A 20521-nucleotide genomic window follows, 5' to 3' on the forward strand; every position below is an offset into this window, starting at 1 on the left:
CTTCAAAACACTTACAAATCTCTCCCAAAAGTCCTTGGATTTTTGGCATTTGAAGCCTTAGTTCAAAATTTAATTAGTAAGTGGGAAGACACTGAAGCAACTTGTTTTCAGCTGTTCTCAGTTAAAATCAAGTCTCAGAATAGGCATAACAAAAACTTTTTACTCCAGTCATGATTACTTACAATTTATCAATACTCTAGATACAGCTGCTGATTCTCAAATCTCCTGTTCTCACCTACAACTTCCTTACTCAATTCATAACCTACTCATAGAAACTTGCAGGTTGCCTGTTCATACAGTACTTTATCTTCACTAATAAATATCTTGAAAAAATGCTATTTCAAGATCTCCCCTTCTCTTTTCATTCACCACACAAGCTTCTATGCCATTTGACTTCAACTCCCACCATTAGCCAGAGAAACAACTGTCACAAATTCATAGCTACAAAATACAATAGACTCTCAAAAAAAAAAAGAAAAAAACCTCAACCTACTTGTTCTTTTGGCAGCCTGGACAGTATGATCCTTCCTGAAGCTCTCCTCTACCAGCACAGCTTCATAAAGCTGTCCAAGTTCCTCTCTGACCTTCCAAGTATCTTCTGTTGGAGCCTTGTCTCTTCCCATCCTTGAAATGCTGAACTCTAAATAACCCTTTTACTCTTGTCATTCTGCATGAGATTCAATTCTCTTAGATAATCAAGTCCACATCCCAGATAATATGGATGGGCTCTGAAGTGAAATGATACTGCACTGAATTCTAGTTCTACTACTTGTTACGAGGCCTTGAAATGAAATGAAAGTCGCTCAGTCGTGTCCGACTTTGTGACTCCATGGACTATACAGTCCATGGAATTCTCCAGGCCAGAATACTGGAGTGGGTAGTCATTCCCTTCTCCACGGGATCTTCCCGACCCAGGGATCGAACCCAGGTCTCCCGCATTGCAGGCGGCTTCTTTACCAGCTGAGCCACCAGGGAAGCCCTATAAGGGCTTAGGCAAGTTTAAAAAAAAAAACACAAACACCTCTTTAAAAGGGGGGCTAATTCCTTACAATGTACTATAAGGAACAAAATTTAAAACCACACTATAGGAAGAAAGCACTATTATTTTTGGCTCATAGAAACTCAGTAAGTATTGGTTTATGTCCTTAATTTCATATGTTAATTCAAAAATCTATTCCTTCAATGCAAACATCAAAGTTTAACTGCAGATCCATAAATCCCGCCACCTGGATATAACAAAGGCAACTCAAACTAAACATCCAAAGACTAGGAGTAGCAATGAAGAATTTATTTTACTGTTAAGTTCCTGAAGACAGGGATCACATTCCATCACATTTACTTCTGTATCTCCAAAGCCTGGCTCAAAATAGGTACTCAACAAATAATCTGCTGACTAAGTCTAGAGCACCCTGGATGCTCACATGAATTTAGTTTTCCAATGTTTCCAAGGCACCAAATCGGCTCTTCTGGCCAGGGGGTCCAATGAGGACTACAATCTAGCCTTGGAATCTTAAATAAGAGACTGGGTATTCTGACCCCTCATCTAACTTTTCCATCCTTTTTCTCAGTCAGCTTCAGTTATCCCTATAGGGGGAATTAACTTTGAGTAGTAGTGCTCAGCCAATGTATCAGCAAGTATCAAGCTTTGAATTTAATCCTGTAGAACTCTGAAATCTATCTCCAACAAGTGAAACTTTAAAGTACTCTAATGGTGTCTAATACCCACAACCACTTTCACATAGTTCTGGCCCAAGACTGACTTCTGGCCTGTAAACCATTTTTTGGTTTATATGTTAGCAATAAAACCTAGACCAGAATATACCATACTTAGATTTGATTAGCCAAGAGCTTCCCTTCAAACGTACAAGGCAATACCATCTTAACACATAAATAATAAAAGCCACTTTTATTTATAACCCTGAACACATAAGAAACTTAGTAAGATACAAAGAGTAAAGTCTCCCTGAATAACTAAGAAAAATAAATCCCATGTTATTATTTGAATGTATCCCCCAAAATCCATATATTGAAAGCTAAACTCCCCAAAACAATGGCAGAGCCTCTGGGAAGTACTTAGACCATTAGGATAGGGCCCTTATAAATGGGCCTAGTGCCTTACAAAAGAGGGTTTAAAGAAATAACTAGCACATTCTGCCATGTAAGGATAAAGAAAAAGTCTGCAATCTAGAAGAAAGTTCTCACTAGAATCATGCTGGCAATTTATCTCAGACTTCCAGCCTCCAGAACTGTGAGCAATAAATTTTTGCTGTTTGTGGTATTTTGTTGTAACAGCCCAAACTGACACTCCAGGAGAACGAACGTCACCAAACTCTAATCTTTGGGAATTAGGTACTTTAATGTCTAGTGATTGGAAGTATTTTCCTTATTATAACACTTGTCCTTGCAAAACCCTAATTTTGCAAAAATGAATTTTTAGTTTAAAAATACAAAAAAACGGCTGGCTATTTTTTATTCTGAATCACTCAAAAATTGTTCATGTCAGTCTCTGATTCTTACTTGTTTGTTCAGGATACCTTTCCCATCTGTGTCAGCTAAATCCCAGATCTGAAATTTAGAAGAAAAGAAAAGTATCAATCTATATTTAAAACAAAAATCATCTTACAGATAAATAAAATTCATGTAATTGACAACCTCATGCTCTTCGGTAGTCAGATTTAAGAGTTGTAGAATTAAAAGCAGAAAGAAACTTTGACGATCACTTAGTGTTGCTGCTACTGCTGCTAAGTCACTACAGTCGTGTCCGACCCTGTGTGACCCCATAGATGGAAGCCCACCAGGCCCCCCTGTCCCTGGGATTCTCCAGGTAAGAACACTGGAGTGGGTTGCCATTTCCTTCTCCATCACTTAGTGTAACCCTACACAAAGATATTAAGGTCCAATGAGGTTAAGTGACTTACTCATGAACATCCAAGACATCAGGGAAAGAAATGAAGCCCAGGTTCTAACTTTCAGTCCAATGACTTTTTTATTAACCCAGATTCTAAGTCCAATGCTCTTTCTACTAGAATATGCTACCTTGATTTTAGATCCTTATTAAGATGATATTCTTTCTTATGGGTAAGCTGAAATAGTTAATGTTTATTTGTGAATAATTAAATTATTAACAATTATTTTTCAGGGTTGAATACATATCAATATCATACATAAGGATTTATAAGGACATCAAGCCAAGAGAGGGACTTTCCACCTCTTTCTGCTCTTTCCTAAGCCTCTCATCTCCTACTCTATTTACCACAAATTCAACACATTTAAGAGACAGTTCTAATAGAGGAAGCAGGGAAACAGCCAATTCTGAGTGGGTGGCAAGGTTCCCAGTCTGCACTGTTGCTCCCCACAACACTCAAATGTACTATTACTTCCTCATTTCATTCTACTAAAAAGTAATTTGTTTTCTAAAAATCTGAAAAACACCATATTTTCCAAAAAGATAAATCACTACACCAGAAATTCCCTCCATTGGATTACTGTAACTGCTTTCATGACTCAGTTCTAAGTTTCTCGAGATGTCTTTTGAATTTTATCCAATTTACCTACACTAATAAATATTCATTATATCTAGTTATGGATACAATGAACAAATACTACCTTTCCAAGTACCAGGTCTGGAAGTCCTGATTTTTTTAGGAATACAGCAGCATCAGAAGCCAATACCCTTCCAGTATTGCCCGTATCAACCTGAAAAAATATAAACCATAAGCTGACAAAAAACATAAAGACAAAATTATGATTATTTACCTGCATTCCTCCCTATGATTTGAGAAGTGAGTTTTTCAAAAAGAGAGCAGGAATCCTCTCACTAACAAAGGCCATGTAATATTCAGTTCAGTTCAGTTCAGTTCAGTCACTCAGTTGTGTCTGACTCTTTGAGACCCCATGGACTGCAGCACGCCAGGCCTCCCTGTCCATCACCAACCCCCACAGTTTACTCAAACTCATGTCCATTGAGTCAGTGATGCCATCCAACCATTTCATCCTCTGTCGTCCCCTTCTCCTTCCACTTTCAGTCTTTCCCAGCATCAGGGTCTTTTCAAACGAGTCAGTTCTTCGCATCAGGTGTAATATTCGCATCAGGTATAATGTAATATTGGAGACCCATATGAGAAGAGTACCATCTAGAGAGCACTGTCCATCTACAATGTGTTTTTTATCATGTCCATTACACAAATGATAAAACTGTAGCTTGGGGAATTCCCTGGCGAACCAGTGGCTAGGACTTGGCACTTTCATTTCTGGGGCCTGGGTTCAATGCCTGGTCAGGGAACAAAAAAACCCTGAAGCTCAGAGGATGTAGAACAAATTAGTGGAGTCATAATATTAACATATATCTTCTAATTCCAAGTCTTCTATAGGTGCCATTTAAATTCCAATAAACTTGAATGGCAATATAGAAAAAGAGCAATAATTTCTGGAGAGGTCTTCTGATAAATGTGAATAGCTGCACAGTTATCTGGTGGTTGTTTTTTTTTTAATATCTTTAAATAATTAACTTCTGCTTTTATACTTACTCTTAAGAAACTGCAACACTTTCTTAAAAAATCAAAGCAATATCAGTACTAAAACTAGCAGTGATTCTATTATAAACTTTAAGTAACATTTAAAAAACTGCTAAGTTCCTAAAGTACATTAAGGGAAACACATCATTTTAACTGATGGGGACTTTCCTTTAAGACAGAATGAGGTCACCAAGAACAGAAAAACAGTTAAAAATAAATAAAGACTCTCACTTCTGTAGAGATTTCCTAAAGTAAAGTTCTATTTAAAAAGTCATGGGAAGAGTAACATGATACTAGGATATTTGTGAGCTGGCTGTTTTTCCACTTTAGTTAAAAGATTAAGTTTACTAAAACATATACAAAGCATTCCAGACAGACCAAACCCGGCAAAGAAGCAAAAGAGAAATCCTTTCTTTCAAGTGCTAGAACATGGGATAAATCAGGCACTCAGCAAACAGGAAAGAATTGCCCAATCCACATTTTGGGTAACAAAGAAGAACAAAAAAGGTTAGGAAATCAGCCTCTAGAATTCTCCACAACTCCTTTTCTTTGCCTACTCTCTGACAAGGGTTGGAGAAGAAAAGAAACATCTCTCTCCCCAGATAGCCCAAAAACAGAGGCACTGAGGGGAAACATTGATCAAACTCTGAAGAAAATACTTATGCATTTCCAGTAAACATTTTTACTATCTTCCATTCTTTTGGCTACTATAATAATTAAACATAGCCATTCAGTCTTTGTCATCTACAGCCAGTTTATGTCTGCCTAAAGGCTCTGCCATAAGCTACAGGGCACCTCCTTCAACAAAGGAAGAGTCTCAGAGCCTCATGGAAAGAACAATACCACATACTCTGAACTATTAACACTTTAAAACATAGACTTTTGGGTAAAGACTTCTAGGCTGAAATCACTTAGACAACTTTCAGACTATACTGATAGACCAAGTCAAAATTCCAGGACTCTGCATACTGGAAGTAGATATATCTCATGAAAGCAAACTCCTAACCCAAGATGCAAGAGAACACAAATTAATTACACAGAGCTGAATGAAGTGTTATGGAAAACTCAATCATGATTTTTTATGTGCAATACTGCTGGTATTATTTTTACTATTCTATTTTCTAATGGTTACGTGGAAAAGCCCTTTCTTAGTAAATTATCCCTCAATTTAGCAGGTGCTGCTTTGGTAATCTGAATGAAATACTTTTCAATGGTATCTGATTCGCAATGACCCTTCAGAAATCAAAAACCTTTAATGAATGTCCTTATCTTTTATGGCCATACAGTTATAAGCTAAATAATAATTTGTTCTCCTTTTTATCAGGATACAGTTGAGTAAACCAATGGTACAAAAGGAAGGCCATACTTGAAATGACTCTCTTTCATTCAGATAGAACAAGACGCTATTAAGGATCAGGGACTGACTTTACGTAGAGCCAAAGTCTACCAGGCCCCCACGAGAAGACCAGCCTGCTACATGGTTTGTAAGATCCCAAGTGTCTCAAGCACTAAAGCAAGGTTACTCAGAAGGCCAGGAACCTTAGCAGATATGGGAAATCCCAAGATGAGGTAAATTCACTCAAATTTACATGCACTGCATGTGAAATAAGAAGTGAATTTCTAAAGTTTGGATCTTAGTCTCAAAATAGAAGAATATAACAAAGGCTTTAAGCAGAAACTTATTACCTGACCTTATAAGTTGTTAAATAGTAAGTATACAACTTTAGGCTTGCAAGTCACACAAGAAGACCTATAATGGTTCATTAAAACTTACTGCAATTATGTAGACAATAGGATCAAATATAATCAGACCAGCCTTTTCAGTAATCATGATCAGAAGGTGAAGAAATTATAAAGAAAAATGATTTGATATTTGGAAATGGGCAAATAATACTGTCTATGCTTTCAGAAGATTATCTGATCTATGGTTTGCACCTTTGACTTCTATGAACTAAGCTATTTATTTTATACTCTGTAGGGGTAGAGGTTAAATTATATAAAACTGATAGCAATGCAAATGATTCCTATCCATACCAATGAAATTAATTTTCTCTGATGGACAATATAAATCTCTGTAACTCATATTCCCATTTTTACATCTCAGTGGTTCTCTCAATAATTAATGAGTTGAAGAAAAATCTTTGATACATGTTCATTTTATATTTATATGAGTGCTATGGCTTCAACTTGATGAAAATTAAACTTTAAAACGTCTTTAAAATAACATAAAAGTCATGTCTAAATAACTTATAAATTAATTCGGATGTTTGTATCTGGATGAATATATCTAATGCTACATGGATTTTTAAGATAGATATTTAAGACAAGTGTTTGGGCTTAATTATCTTTCCTTAATTTTCTGAAAACTTGTTAAACACATTAATCAAAGCAGGAGATTAAAGCACAAGAAAATGAAAACAAGAAATGTCAAATTTATTCAGCAGGCTGAATACAATCAGGAGTTGAAAGTATATTCTCTAAGAAACAATCATCTTACCTGTCTATAGTATTTTTCATAAAGAGGATTTCCACTTGATAACTGAAATAAATAATTAGAAATTAAAAGCTATTCAATGACTTTTATTAATATAATTACATTCATTCAACAGATACATGAAATAAAGATAAATACAATTAATATATCTATGATTTCAAAAAATTCAATTTTGTTTATTTTGGGCAGAAGGGAGAGTAAATAAAGGCAGCCATGTAGATTACCAAGAATTAGATAGACAAGAAACAAAACAGGAATTTTAAAACTGTTTTTGATATCAGAACTCTTTTCCTCTTGTAAAATTTTACTCAGAAACTCAACATTTAACAAATTATGGTGAAATGATTTGGTTATAGAGCAACTGAGAAGCCCAAAACCTTAAGAGTTCATCCTCTACCCAAGTCCCCAAAGTACTGATGAACACAAAAAAGCACTTCAATAAAATAATCAAGTGAATATACAAACTAATGAACAAAAAAATATTAATATTAGATCTGAAGTGCTTGTAGGCAGGGAGTGGTGTTCAATTCACATGTATGTGTGGCTCACTCAGTCATGTCCAAGTCTTTGCAACTCCATGGACTGTACCCGCCATGCTCCTCCGTCCATGGAATTTTCCAGGCAAGAATACTGGAGTGGATTGCCATTTCCTCCTCCAGGGGATCTTCCCAACCCAGGGATGGAACCTACGTCTCTTGTACTGGCAGGCAGATTCTTTACCACTGCACCACCTGGGAAGTCCATTCAATTCATAATACAGTCTAAATGGTTCCTTGGTCAGCTGATGGACAGATATATTATCTCATCTGAAAGGCAGCTGAGGAGTATCAATGTTTGAAGGCTCAGGTTCACTTGTACATGAATGTGTTTAAGAGTGTTCTGGAATTGGGAAGGAAATACAGGAAGGTTTCATGAGGGTGACACCAGTGCAGAAATCTGAGGTATAGGGGAACAGGGGAGACGGTGATTCTACACAAAGGGATAAATGCAATCAACAGAAATCTGTTACATTTGTCAAGAATAGTAAGGAGTTCTAAATGGTGATAAGGATTAGAGATAAGATTATAAGGGGTCCCCAACCACATTCTGGTCCTTGGCCTATTACAACCTAGGCTGCACAGTAGGTGGTGAGGGGGAGGCAAGGGGGCAAAATTTCATCTGTATTTATAATCACTCTAGTAGCAGGAAAACAAGCTCAAGGGTACTTCTAATTCAGCGTTATGGTGAGTTGTATTATTACTTTATTATATAACACAATGTAATAATAATAAAGTTCACAATAAATACAATGTACTTGAATCATCCCGAAACTGTCCCCCTCCACCCAACTCCCCAGTCCATGGAAAAATTGTCTTCCATGAAACTGGTCCCTGCTGCCAAAAAGGTTAGGGACCGCTGTTACAGAAGACAAGTGATGAAGGGCTTCACCTCCCATGGTAAAAGTAAAGAAAATAACGATGGAAAAGAGGACACGCTCAAGCGCCTAATACTAGTTAACACTAATTAACTAAGTGATTATTTGTATGTGAAGAGGGAAAGTAGGATGGCATGCAGAAGGTTACTTAGGACAAAATTGTAATGGCCCTGTAGAGGACCTAAACACTGGCAATGGTGAAAAAGAAGGGCTTGATTTGAAGAAAAAGTTTTTAAGACAGATTTGACAGGATTTATTAAGCAGATGAAGAGACAGGAGAGAAGCTTAGAGGAAATACAAAGATAAACAGGGGAAAGATCTTCAAGCATCAAAGTTGGGCCTATAGTCTTAAAAACTAGGCACAAAACTAGATTAAGACCAACATGTACTCAGTGCCCATTCTGAGAACACATTATACTAAGTGCTTTATAAATACTACCACACTTAATCCTTGTGAGTCATATATTATCTTCCCAGTAAGTAAATAAAGAAACGTGTGAAAGTTAGTTTTACTTGTCAATTTGGTGAGGCAAGAGTACCCCATTGTTTGGTCAAATACCAGTCTACATGTTACTGTAAAGGTTATTTTTTTTTAGATGTGATTAACATTTAAAGCCATAAAGCAGATTATCCTCTGAAATGTGGGGAGGCCTCATCCAAGCAGTTGAAAGTCCTGAGAGAGAAGACTGATCTCCCCAAAGGAAGAAGTAATTCTGCCTTGAGATCACCTTCAGACTCAACTGCAACATCAACTCTCCCCTCAGTCTCCAAGAGGCCCTGCAGATTTAGGACTTGCCAACCTCCACAAAGACATGAATCAATTCTTTAAAATTAACTGGTCAGTGTGAGTGTCTGTCCTACTAGTTCTGTTTCTCTGAGAACCCTAACACACCAAGTTTCAGAGAGGTTACTTGTCCAAGCTTTTAAATGGCAGAGCCTGGACTTAAATGCAGATCTGTCCTACTCTAAGTTCCATACTCTTTCACATTACCAAGCTGTTTCTCAAATGCCCTGGTTTGCTCAGGACAGTACAATCTCTTGTCTCAACATCCCATGTGGTTTACCACCTGTCTAAGAGTTTTCACTTCCTTGAATGAAGTATTTTTCATTAATCACTATATTAAAATAAACCAAGATGAATTTAGAACACTTCTACTGTATTCATCTATTTTCTGGCCAAGCTAACAGTATCTAAGTGTTCTAACCACTTGAACAAGTGATGAAATCATAAAAAGGACCAGTGATAATTCCACCTTTCCCCTGACTCTTTAGAGATAAAACATAACACCTTTCCAGGGACACCATACAGAAGACAGTGAAAAGTATCCTCAGACACAAGCAACCATGGACAGCTAACTCTTTACATCCTTTTGAGACAGCAGAAGAAATATTTGATGCTGGTGCTCCTGCTGACACAGTCAGTACAGTGAGATGTGCAATGACCTGCAACATGCACCAGGCCACTAGCCAGCGAAGTAAGTAAGAAACTACAGATGAGGTGCAAATGAAGTATGTGTTAGGAGACAGTCTAAAACCTCGAGGTGGTTTTGTCATTTGTTGTATGGTATAATTCTAGAACTGTTTATTTTGTTGCTTGACAATCTTTATTATCACCCGATAAATCCTTTTAAGAACAATGAGCTAAAGAGAAGAAATTATACATTTAATACAAAATTACATACTAAAATTTCTCTAGAAAATGGATAGATAATTTGGATAAAACTTCGGAGGCTACTTCTATTTATCATGGCACTCTAGTGGCATCAGTATTAATGAGTTAGCTGCAAATGCCAAAACTTACAAATGTTTACATATATCCACAGTTAAAATTTTAAGGATAAAAATGGTATTGAAAACAAAACAAAAATATACTTAAACATGGAAATATGTGTTCCCTACTTGCAACCTGTCATCAGATTTTAAAGGCTGGAATCTTTCAAAGACTGACTTTATAAACCCAACCTAAGTGTCTCACTACTGAATCTTTTTGAAGGCAAGTCCTCTAATGATTGGTTGCATATTGTTCAAAATCAGTGGGAAATCTTAATCAAAGACTAAAGTTCAATGAAAAAAGATAAAAAAAAAAAACAAAAAAACTTCAGCTATTGAAGCTTTTAGAAAATACCAATTATTAGAAAGAAAATTTGCCGAGGCACTGAAACATCCCTCAAAAGCAATGTTAAGTACCGAACAAATTGAATGAGTTCAAACAGAACATGAGATTTAATTAAAGTAATGAATTCTAGAAGTTCCATCAAAAGTCTTCCTATTTTTAACTATATAAATTTATATTCTGTACTGGAATGAAATGAAATAGGAGAGTACGATTTTACAGCATCTAAATTTAAAGAAACATGTAGAATAATGATTACGTATCTGTTTCTAACAACATATTAGAGACAGATACGTCTAAGAAGCTGGCAAAATATATGACTATTACCCAGAATAACTATCCTGTTTTTGTTTCTAAATATTCTCATAATCAATGTCAGTTCAGTTCAGACACTGAGTCATGTCCAACTCTTTGTGACCCCACGGACTGCAGCACGCCAGGCTTCCCTGTCCATCACCAACTCCAAGAGTTTGCTCAAATTCATGGCCATCAAGTTGGTGATACCATCCAACCATCTCATCCTCTGTCCTCTCCTTCTCCTTCCGCCTTCAATCTTGCCCAGCATCAGGGTCTTGAGTCAGTTCTTCACATCAGGTGGCAAAGGTATTGGAGTTTCAGCTTCAGCATCAGTCCTTCCAAGGAATATTCAGAACTGATTTCCTTTAGGGTGGACTGGTTGGATCTCCTTGCAATCCAAGGGACTCTCAAGAGTCTTCTCCAACACCACAGTTCAAAAGCATCAATTCTTCAGAACTCAGCTTTCTTTATGATCCAACTCTCATAGCCATACATGACTACTGAAAAAACCATAGCTTTGACCTTTGTCTGCAAGGTAACGTCTCTGCTTTTTAATATGCTGTCTAGGTTGGTCACAGCTTTTCTTCCAAGGAGCAAGCATCTTTTAATTTCATGGCTGCAGTCACCACCTGCAGTGATTTTGGAGCCCCCAAAAATAAAGTCTGTCACTGTTTCCATTGTTTCCACAACTATTTGCCATGAAGTGATGGGACTGAATGCCATGATCTTAGTTTTTTGAATGTTAAGTTCTAAGCCAACTTTTTCACTCTCCTCTTTCACTTTCATCAAAAGGCTCTTTAGTTCTTCTTCGCTTTCTGCCATAAGGGTGGTGTCATCTGTGTATCTGAGTAAAGACTTTATTTTGTTGTACTATAAAACAAGTATTTTATAAACTTTTATTTTTGAAAACAGAACTATTTTACTGATCTATATTACACTTCAGTATAATAAAAATAAAATTTTTTTTGATGGCAAAAAAAAATTTTTTGTAACTTTAAATACTTGTAATGTCCCTTTCATTCTCAAACATGTCCCAGTATGAAAAAAAAATTATATATTCACCCTGCTAAGTCACTTTAGTCATGTCCGACTCTGTGAGACCCCATAGACGGCAGCCCACCAGGCTCCCCCGTCCCTGAGATTCTCCAGGCAAGAACACTAGAGTGGGTTGCCATTTCCTCCTCCAATGCAGGAAAGTGAAAAGTGAAAGTGAAGTCGCTCAGTCGTATCCAACTCTTCGCGACCCCATGGACTGCAGCCCACCAGGTTCCTCCGTCCATGGGATTTTCCAGGCAAGAGTACTACTCCCAAAGAAATGTATAAATATTCTGCTAAAGAAAACAGCTTCATTGCTTACTACATAAATACATTTGAGAAGGTGTTAGATCAGTAAGTGATTAAGTACATCCTGTGCTGATCAACTACACTAATACAATACAGCTAAATGAGAATGGAAAAAAGTCATCCATATTGCCAATTCACTCATCAAGTAAGATGATCAAAGAGTGTGGTGCATCTTGGCAAAATAGTCTTTTTTTTCTTTTTTACTGAAATATGATTTTAGATTTTAAAAAAATCACATAGATACAACACACATAATGAATGCATAGAGAAAATTTTGAAAGGCATAGCTAAACTGGTAACAGTGATGATCTCTGGATAATGGAATTACAAATGATTTTTACATTCCTCTTTATACTACTCTGTGTTCTCTGAAAATATTTTTTATAATAAGCACTTCCCTAATTTTATAGAACAAAACAATTAAGATATTTTTAGCTTAGGAAAAAATGTAAAATCCAAAAATGTGCCATCAGTATGCAAAATTATATATGAATACTTAGTAACTAATTTCTAAAAGAAAACTTTTAAACTAAAGTTATCAAAAGTCAAAACCTTACTTAAAATTTCTAATATTATTATAATTTGAAGCAATTATTTATTCATTGGCTAGGTCATAAACACGTATCATTTTTCACAAAGTAAAATATTCATAAATACATGAAGAATCCCTTCTAAACAGTCAACATTATTTATTACTACTCTGAAAAAAATCTTAAGTGCTTGAAAATAAGACATTAGGAAGCCAACAAAATGTTATTAAAAAAAAAACAAAAAACAACTCTCACATAGGCTTGAATTCAAAGCCCATTCCACTACTTCTTAGGTAGATCATGAACAATTTATTTCCTCTTTGAAAAGCCTGCCTACTTATCTGTAAAGTGCTAATAATATCTACTCTTCATAGGTTTCCAATTAAACTAACTGAATTAAAAAGAGATGGCTAACTGTTCCCTAATATCCTTTACCGTTTTCTTTCTTTAATAATAACACCCCTAAACCTTACTCGAACATGCGGACACCTACCAAAACGTACATTTCTCATCTTTTGCAATCTCGGTTTCTCTCAATGAAATGTGAAAGGAAAAAACGTGCCCAGCTCTCAAGTTGTGCACCTACAGGGAAGGAGAATGTCTTCTACCTCCCAGTTGTTTCTTCCAGCTGTCCAGAAGGTAGATATGGCTGTGAAACGTGGAGGATCCACCAGACTGTGAGATGGAAAACATGGTTGAAAATAAAAGAGCAATAGAGAAAAAGGGTCTATGTCTCTGACACTATCATGAAGCTGCCACATCAGCCCTCTATTACTTATCTTACTTGGACAGTTACTTGCGAGAGGTAAACTCTCTCCTGTTTAAGCCACTGAGATTTTGGCTTGAACCAATATCCTAACTAATGCAACGAAAACCAAAAAAAGGGGAGGTGGCTGCCATTTTTATTAAGGAAAAAAACAAATAAATTTTACTAAGAAAAAAGTTGTTACAAACTGTTATATCATCCTAAGGTCTGGTAGGTTGTATTATAATTGTCATTTATTCTCCTCTTATAAGAATATTCACTGCAGATGGTGATTGCAGCCATGAAATTAAAAGATGCTTACTCCTTGGAAGGAAAGTTATGACCAACCTAGACAGCATATTAAAAAGCAGAGACATTACTTTGCCAACAAAGTTCCGTCTAGTCAAGGCTATGGTTTTTCCAGTAGTCATGTATGGATGTGAGAGTTGGACTGTGAAGAAAGCTGAGCACCGAAGAATTGATGCTTTTGAACCATGGTGTTGGAGAAGACTCTTGAGAGTCCCTTGGACTGCAAGGAGATCCAACCAGTCCATACTAAAGGAGGTCAGTCCTGGGTGTTCATTGGAAGGACTGATGCTGAAGTGAAACTCCAGTACTTTGGCCACCTCATGCGAAGAGTTGACTCATTGGAAAAGACCCTGATGCTGGGAGGGATTGGGGGCAGGAGGGAAGGGGACGATGGAGGATGAGATGGCTGGATGGCATCACCGACTCAATGGACATGGGTTTGGGTGGATTCCGGGAGTTGGTGATGGACAGGGAGGCCTGCCGTGCTGCAGTTCATGGGGTCGCAAAGAGTCGGACATGACTGAGCAACTGAACTGAACAAGAATATTAACAGCCCTGCCTGTTGCCATATGACTTACAGTGCCTCTCTGTGAGTACCCTACTATTGGCTTGGCCATGTGACTTACTCTGGCCAATGAAATATGAGGAAGTTCCAGTTCCAGGTGGAAGTTTTAAGGGCTATTGTGTGTTTCCCCCAGCTCTTGCTCTTTTCTGTCTGCCAAGAGAATAGTAAGTCATAAAGAGAGGGTGCAAAAGAGGGGGTGCTCCTTCAGCCTGGATCCTGAAATGAAAAAGAATCATGGAATAGTACCATAGCTGACTACTGGGGAACCTGTAACCTTCCAATTTGTTGTTGCTGTTCAGTCGCTCAGTCGTATTCGAGTCTTTGCAACCCCATGGACTACAGCACGCCAGGCCTCCCTGTCCTTTACCATCTCCCAGAGCTTGTTCAAACTGATGTCCATTGAACTGGTGATGCCATCCAACCATCTCATCCTCTGTCCTCTCCTTCTCCTCCTTGCCTTCAATCCTTCCCAGCATCAGGGTCTTTTCCAATGAGTCAGTTCTTCACATCAGGTGGCCAAAGGATTGGAGCTTTACATCAGCTTCAGCATCAGTCCTTCTAATGAATATTCAGGATTGATTTCCTTTAGGATGGACTGGTTGGATCTCCTTGCAGTCCAAGGGACTCTCAAGAGTCTTCTCCAACACCACGGTTCAAAAGCATCAATTCTTCGGTGCTTAGCGGTTCAACTCTGACATCCATACCTGACTGCTGGAAAAACCATAGTTTTGACTATATGGACATCTGCAGGCAAAGTACCACTCAAAATCTTTTTATTTTTATTCTCTATAAAAAAAGTAATGATTAACAATTTAGTACTCGCGAACATTTTCTAAAAGTGTGATAAAGAACATGATTTTCTGGGTAACTTGCCATGCAAGTGTATTTGACATATTAACACAAAAAATTTCAGTTATTTTTAATTCAGCCATCTAATTAATGCTCCATTTTCAAGAGATCTGAGGAACCAGAAGGAGAACTAACCCCTATATCCTTTCAACTACTCCACCACAACCACCACCACCACCCCTCAAATAATGGAACAGCTACTCCTACAACCAAAGTACCAAATTAACACAACCAGAAGAGCGTGTGCTTTTACACACCTATGTTCACATGTGACTGACTCGCAGGGAAGGAGACTAAAACTTTCTGAAGGCTCATGATGTCTTTTTAAAAAGACTTATGCATTTCACAATATAAAGGAAAACAGGCTGGAAACAAACAGTAAAAGGAAGAGGACAAGAATAAAAAAATAAACAGCGATAGTGATCAACAGCAATCCAAACTGACAAAGGAAATAGCGATCAGAAGCTGTCTGAAGAGTCAAAAGCAAGTCAGTAAAAAAGAAAATTTAAAAGGAGCTGGGTATAGAGGGTGGAGGGAAGCAAGTCATCTGAGCAGTCCTCACTTTAGAGCTGGTCGGGAGGGGCCCAAGAAAACACAAGCAGCCATCTGAGCAGTTCCCTTAGAGAATATACAGTATAAACCCTCAACTCTGTTATTCGTAACTCATTTAATAATTTAATAAACATGGATTGGAGACCTTTTAGAGACAGAACAATAGGTTTAGGTACTGGGGTTACAAAAATTATATAGGACTTCTGCCCTTGAAACTGCTTATATTCTAATAAAATTTGCAATGCTCTCTTCTGCAAACATCTCGTTTGTTCCATAACAAATCATTATAAATTGATGAGTCAGCTAGCAAAGACCTAGGAACACTCTAAGAAGAGTATTCTAAAAAAGTTTTCAAAATCTGAATCTAAGAATACATCTGCTTTGGAGATTATCAGAAATAAACGATTACAGGGACTTTAAGTAGACAAAAGAATTTCAAAAGAGAGTACAGCTATATACTACTGAAAGATTATACTATATACTATATACTACTGAAGGATTATAAAGAAACCATACCAGCAACTCAAACCAGTAATGGAGTAGCTTTTGTAAAATCCAATTCAACCTGACCAAAAAATCTGGGTGGCAGAGTGACAAAGAATGAATACAAAGACCAGTTTTGGGTCTGTCATCAGAAGACAGTGAGTCCTAAATATACTATTCTAGCCAGCCCCAAATAAACAGAAATCACTGTGAGAGGCATTATCTTTAAGCATGAATGATACGTGGATTTATAAAAATTCAAATAAGGAACAAGTAAAACAAAACAATCACTTTCTGCACTTGTATAGCACTTTACCTTCTACAAAGGACATTCACAGCCTCATCTCTCATGTCCTTTTTCTACACGTTTGGGCAACCAGATGATCACATCAATCCCCCTGGTTCAAATACTATACTTAAGTTGGTGAATATCATATCTCTAGTTCTGACCTCGTCTCTGAACTCTAAACTTATATACCACCTACTTTATATCTCCACTTGGATGTCTCCCAGCATCTAACAGAACTTGTATATTTTTTTTCTCCGAGAGTCTATTCCTCTCCTACCACCAACCACTGATGCACAAGCCAAATAATCTGTCAGCATGTCCCTCATTCTCAATTTTACAATCTATCATATGCAAATACTAACAACTCTAATTCCAAAACATACATTGAACTTATCCACCTCTCCCCTTACCGCAGTTCATATCTCATCTTGACTACTAGAACATTTAATCCATCCTCTCTGCTTTTATTATCCATTTCTCTTCACACAGATTGCAGAGTGTATGTAAATATAAATAAGAATATAACATTCTTCTGTTTAAATCCCTCAATGGCTTCTCATTTGAGGAAAAATTAAATCTAAACTCCCTTACAGGACTTTGAGTCCCTGCATGATTCAGCTTCTGCTCACCTCTCCAGATACACTTAGGGCCATTAACTTTACTGATATTTCAGTTCTTCTAAAAGAGCAAGCTCTGTCTCAACTCAGTCTTTCCACATGTCATTCTTTGTTCCTGAAAACATAGGTGGTGTCTTCAATTTCTTTAGGACTCAGCTTAAATGTTACCCACTCAGAGTCCTTTACAGATCATCATAAAATAGGCCCTTTTTAAAATTTTCTACTTCAGCTTTGTTTCCTTCAGAGACCTGTTACATATTGTTTTTATTTTGTCTGTTTTCTCATTATTTTTGCCCTCACTATAATATTTGTTCCATGAGAGTAGAAAATCACATCTTATTCACCATCAAATCCACAATACCTACATATGAAAGCCCTCAAAAAATACAAAGTTTATGAGCTGAATAAATGATTATTAGTGAAATTCCTTCTTGCAGTACATTCTCAAATACTGCTGGGAATATAAATTATTTCACATTTATTCATAACCTAACACTTGCCAAAGATTGAGACAGGCATCATGATGAATTACACAGTCCTTGCTCTCAAGGGCTTTACTAATCTAGTACAGAAAGAAAAAAGTAAGCAAGTCCCTTTTTCCTCAACTTCTGAGAATGTTCTCTCTACCTCCCTACATAAAATAACAGCTGGTCCTCTCCTGAAGAGAAAAGCCAGCCTTTTCTCAGAATGCTACCTCCAACCCCCTGCTCTAATGGAAACCATCTCTTACTCCCTTGAAGCCCTCTCAAATGGCTGCTGTTCAGTTTTAACTTCCTATCTCAGGTTCCAGAAATGGGATTAAAACCCTCTGCTTCCCTGTGAAGCCTGTCCACATTGTCTTTGTTTTTAAAACAAAGACCAAATAAAACTCTGCTCTCTTGAGATGTTTACTTTTCAGCAAAATTACTATCTCCCTTTCCTTATAACTGTTATATTTTAACCTCCTGGTTTCCTCTACCTCACTCACCTGAGGCTATGGCACAGGACTCATTGTATTCTTCTCCACCCTAAACCTCCATCAACTGGATGACTTCACCATAGACTTGGATAACCCATCCAACAACCTGGATTTTTACTTCCTTGATGCCCTTAACACCAATGGTCTCTTCAAAACAGTTTTACAAAGTACCACCAATGTGGATATATTATGGCCCAGTCATCCTGTTACTCCTATAGTAACCTCACTCCTGGCTCTTCTACCTTTATCCAAACTGCTCTATATCCCAAACCACTATTTCAAGCATCTTGTTCTCCAACCATAAGCTTCTCTTTCAAGTGATCTTCCTTTGACCTTTATAAGACTTCTTATCTATGGACCCTTTCATTTTGACTGTGACCTATCAGACCAGACCATCTCTTTGCTTTATGTCCCTCATCATTCAGTTTATAGCCTATGGTGGTGCATCAATTTCAATAATCCTGTCAATAATCTAAATTCTCTTGTTCTCTTTTAGAACACACAAGTACAGCAAAACTCCAAACCTGGATGAACCCAACTATCCTCTTTCTTTGAGGCTGAGCCTAAAAAAGTCACTCAACAGGACAGACTGGTATAACTATAAACTCATGACCACTGTATTAGTTTGCTAGGGCTGCCATAATGAAGTACCAAAAGCTGAGTGGCTTTGGAGAACAGAAATTTATTGTCTCACAGTCTGGAAGCCAGAAGTCCAAAACAAGATGCTGGCAGGGCCAAACTCCTTCTGAAGGTACTGGGGAAGGATCGGCTCTAGGCTTCTCTCCTATTTCTGGTAGTTCCTTGGCATGTGGCAGCTTAAGTCCAACCTCCACATGTCATTCTGCCTGCATGTGTCTGTGTCCAAATTTCTCCTTTTGATATAGACGTCAGTGATTTTGGATCAGCAGCCCACCCCACTCCTTTATGACCTCCTCTTAAATAATTACATTCATAATGACTATTTCCAAGTAAAGTCATATTTCTGAAGTATTGGGGGGTTAGGATTTCAACATATAAATTGGGGGGGGGGACACAATTCAACCCATAACAATCAGTAACCTCAAATTTTTCTGCCAAACATACTCTTCAACCCACTTTCCATAACGATTATTCCAAGACGATATGTGACTTTACTCCAACCAGAGAAAATCACAGTTCCTTTGTGGGAGCTACCGGAACAGAGGCCCTCTTTTCCACCACACTTGGAGTTACAAAGTGTATAAACCAGAAGCTTTTAGTGCTTATTTTAGTGCTATAATGGGAAAGCCTACCTGAGACTGGAGACAAGATATGAAGGGAAAACTGAGTAGTGGTATCACTGTGACCCTAATACACCTAAAGCCAGCTCTACTCTTAGACCTATCAATTAGATAAACTACCATACTTCCTTTCCACTTAAGAGAGAATTGCCATTCCACGCAGTTGCCACTTGCATGAAAGTGTTCTGATGTAAGAATGAATAAAACTAGCTAATAAAGTGAGTTTTATACTTCCTGACTGGTATTTGGAGCCACAGAGATCCAACCAAAGAATATAAATCAACAGAAATGCTTGCCAATTCCTTACATATTACAGACCTAACATTTTCAAAAATATATCCACACAGCCTTTTTTTATCTCAAGCATAATTTGAAATAAACACCATTTACTAAATAAATCAGTTTCTTAAAATGAACTAAACATTTTTTTGCATGTTTATTAGTTGTTCCATTTCTCATTTACAAAACAGCAAACAATTTGGTAAAAAGAATTTTCATCAATGTAATAACTTAAAAAATAGGAGAGGGCAAACTCTCAAGAGTTTACTGTTGATATCCAATGGGGTGGGATATTTAATAGGCCAGAACTAATAGATTTGATTAGTAGAGCTGACCTGTTAGTTGAAGGTAAACAAACATGCTAAAATTTAATACAGTCAAATGAAGAGTAGATTACATAGGAAAAAAATACAAGCTTTCCACAAATCAGACAAAAAATTTTTTTCACAGTTAATGGAGCTCCAAGAGACCAAAAAGAATCAGCAATGAAATGCTGCTTTTAAAAAAGGCAAGTTAGGGGCTTCCCAGGTAGTCCAGTGGTTAGGACTTACTTCCAATGCAGGGGGCATGAGTTCGAATCCTGGTCAGGGCAAAGATCCCACATGTCATGCAGTGTGGCCAAAAAATAATAAAATAACATGTTTTTAAAACGCAAGTTAAATTATAAAGTATAGACTTAAATACACAACATTTTAAAATCATATATATACAAATATTGTCGTTTTACAGCTTCACAGTAAATAACATACACTAAATCCTTTTTGAGCATTCCCTATATACCAGGTACTAGTCTTAACCACTTTACCCACTGAGTTCACTTAAACTGACAAGGCACATAAAATTATATCCATTTTACAGATGAGGAAAATGAGACATTACTAAGTTGAATAACTGACTCAAATGCACATAC

At 37.2% G+C, this 20521-nt stretch overlaps 1 protein-coding gene across 2 annotated transcripts in view; it reads right to left on the minus strand.

Annotated features, from left to right (window-relative positions):
* EPS15 (epidermal growth factor receptor pathway substrate 15) overlaps window positions 1-20521 on the minus strand; it is a 140142-nt gene that overhangs the window by 102033 nt on the left and 17588 nt on the right. For both annotated transcript variants that reach the window (XM_010849679.1, XM_010849689.1), the window contains exons 2-4: window positions 7012-7053; window positions 3607-3696; window positions 2518-2565 (exon numbers count right to left, since the gene is read on the minus strand). In XM_010849679.1, the coding sequence (XP_010847981.1) occupies window positions 2518-2565; window positions 3607-3696; window positions 7012-7053 (180 nt within the window). The remainder of the gene's footprint in view (window positions 1-2517; window positions 2566-3606; window positions 3697-7011; window positions 7054-20521) is intronic.

Source organism: Bison bison, unplaced genomic scaffold (assembly GCF_000754665.1).
Source record: "Bison bison bison isolate TAMUID 2011002044 unplaced genomic scaffold, Bison_UMD1.0 scf7180017851016, whole genome shotgun sequence".
Classification (NCBI taxonomy): Eukaryota; Metazoa; Chordata; class Mammalia; order Artiodactyla; family Bovidae; genus Bison; species Bison bison.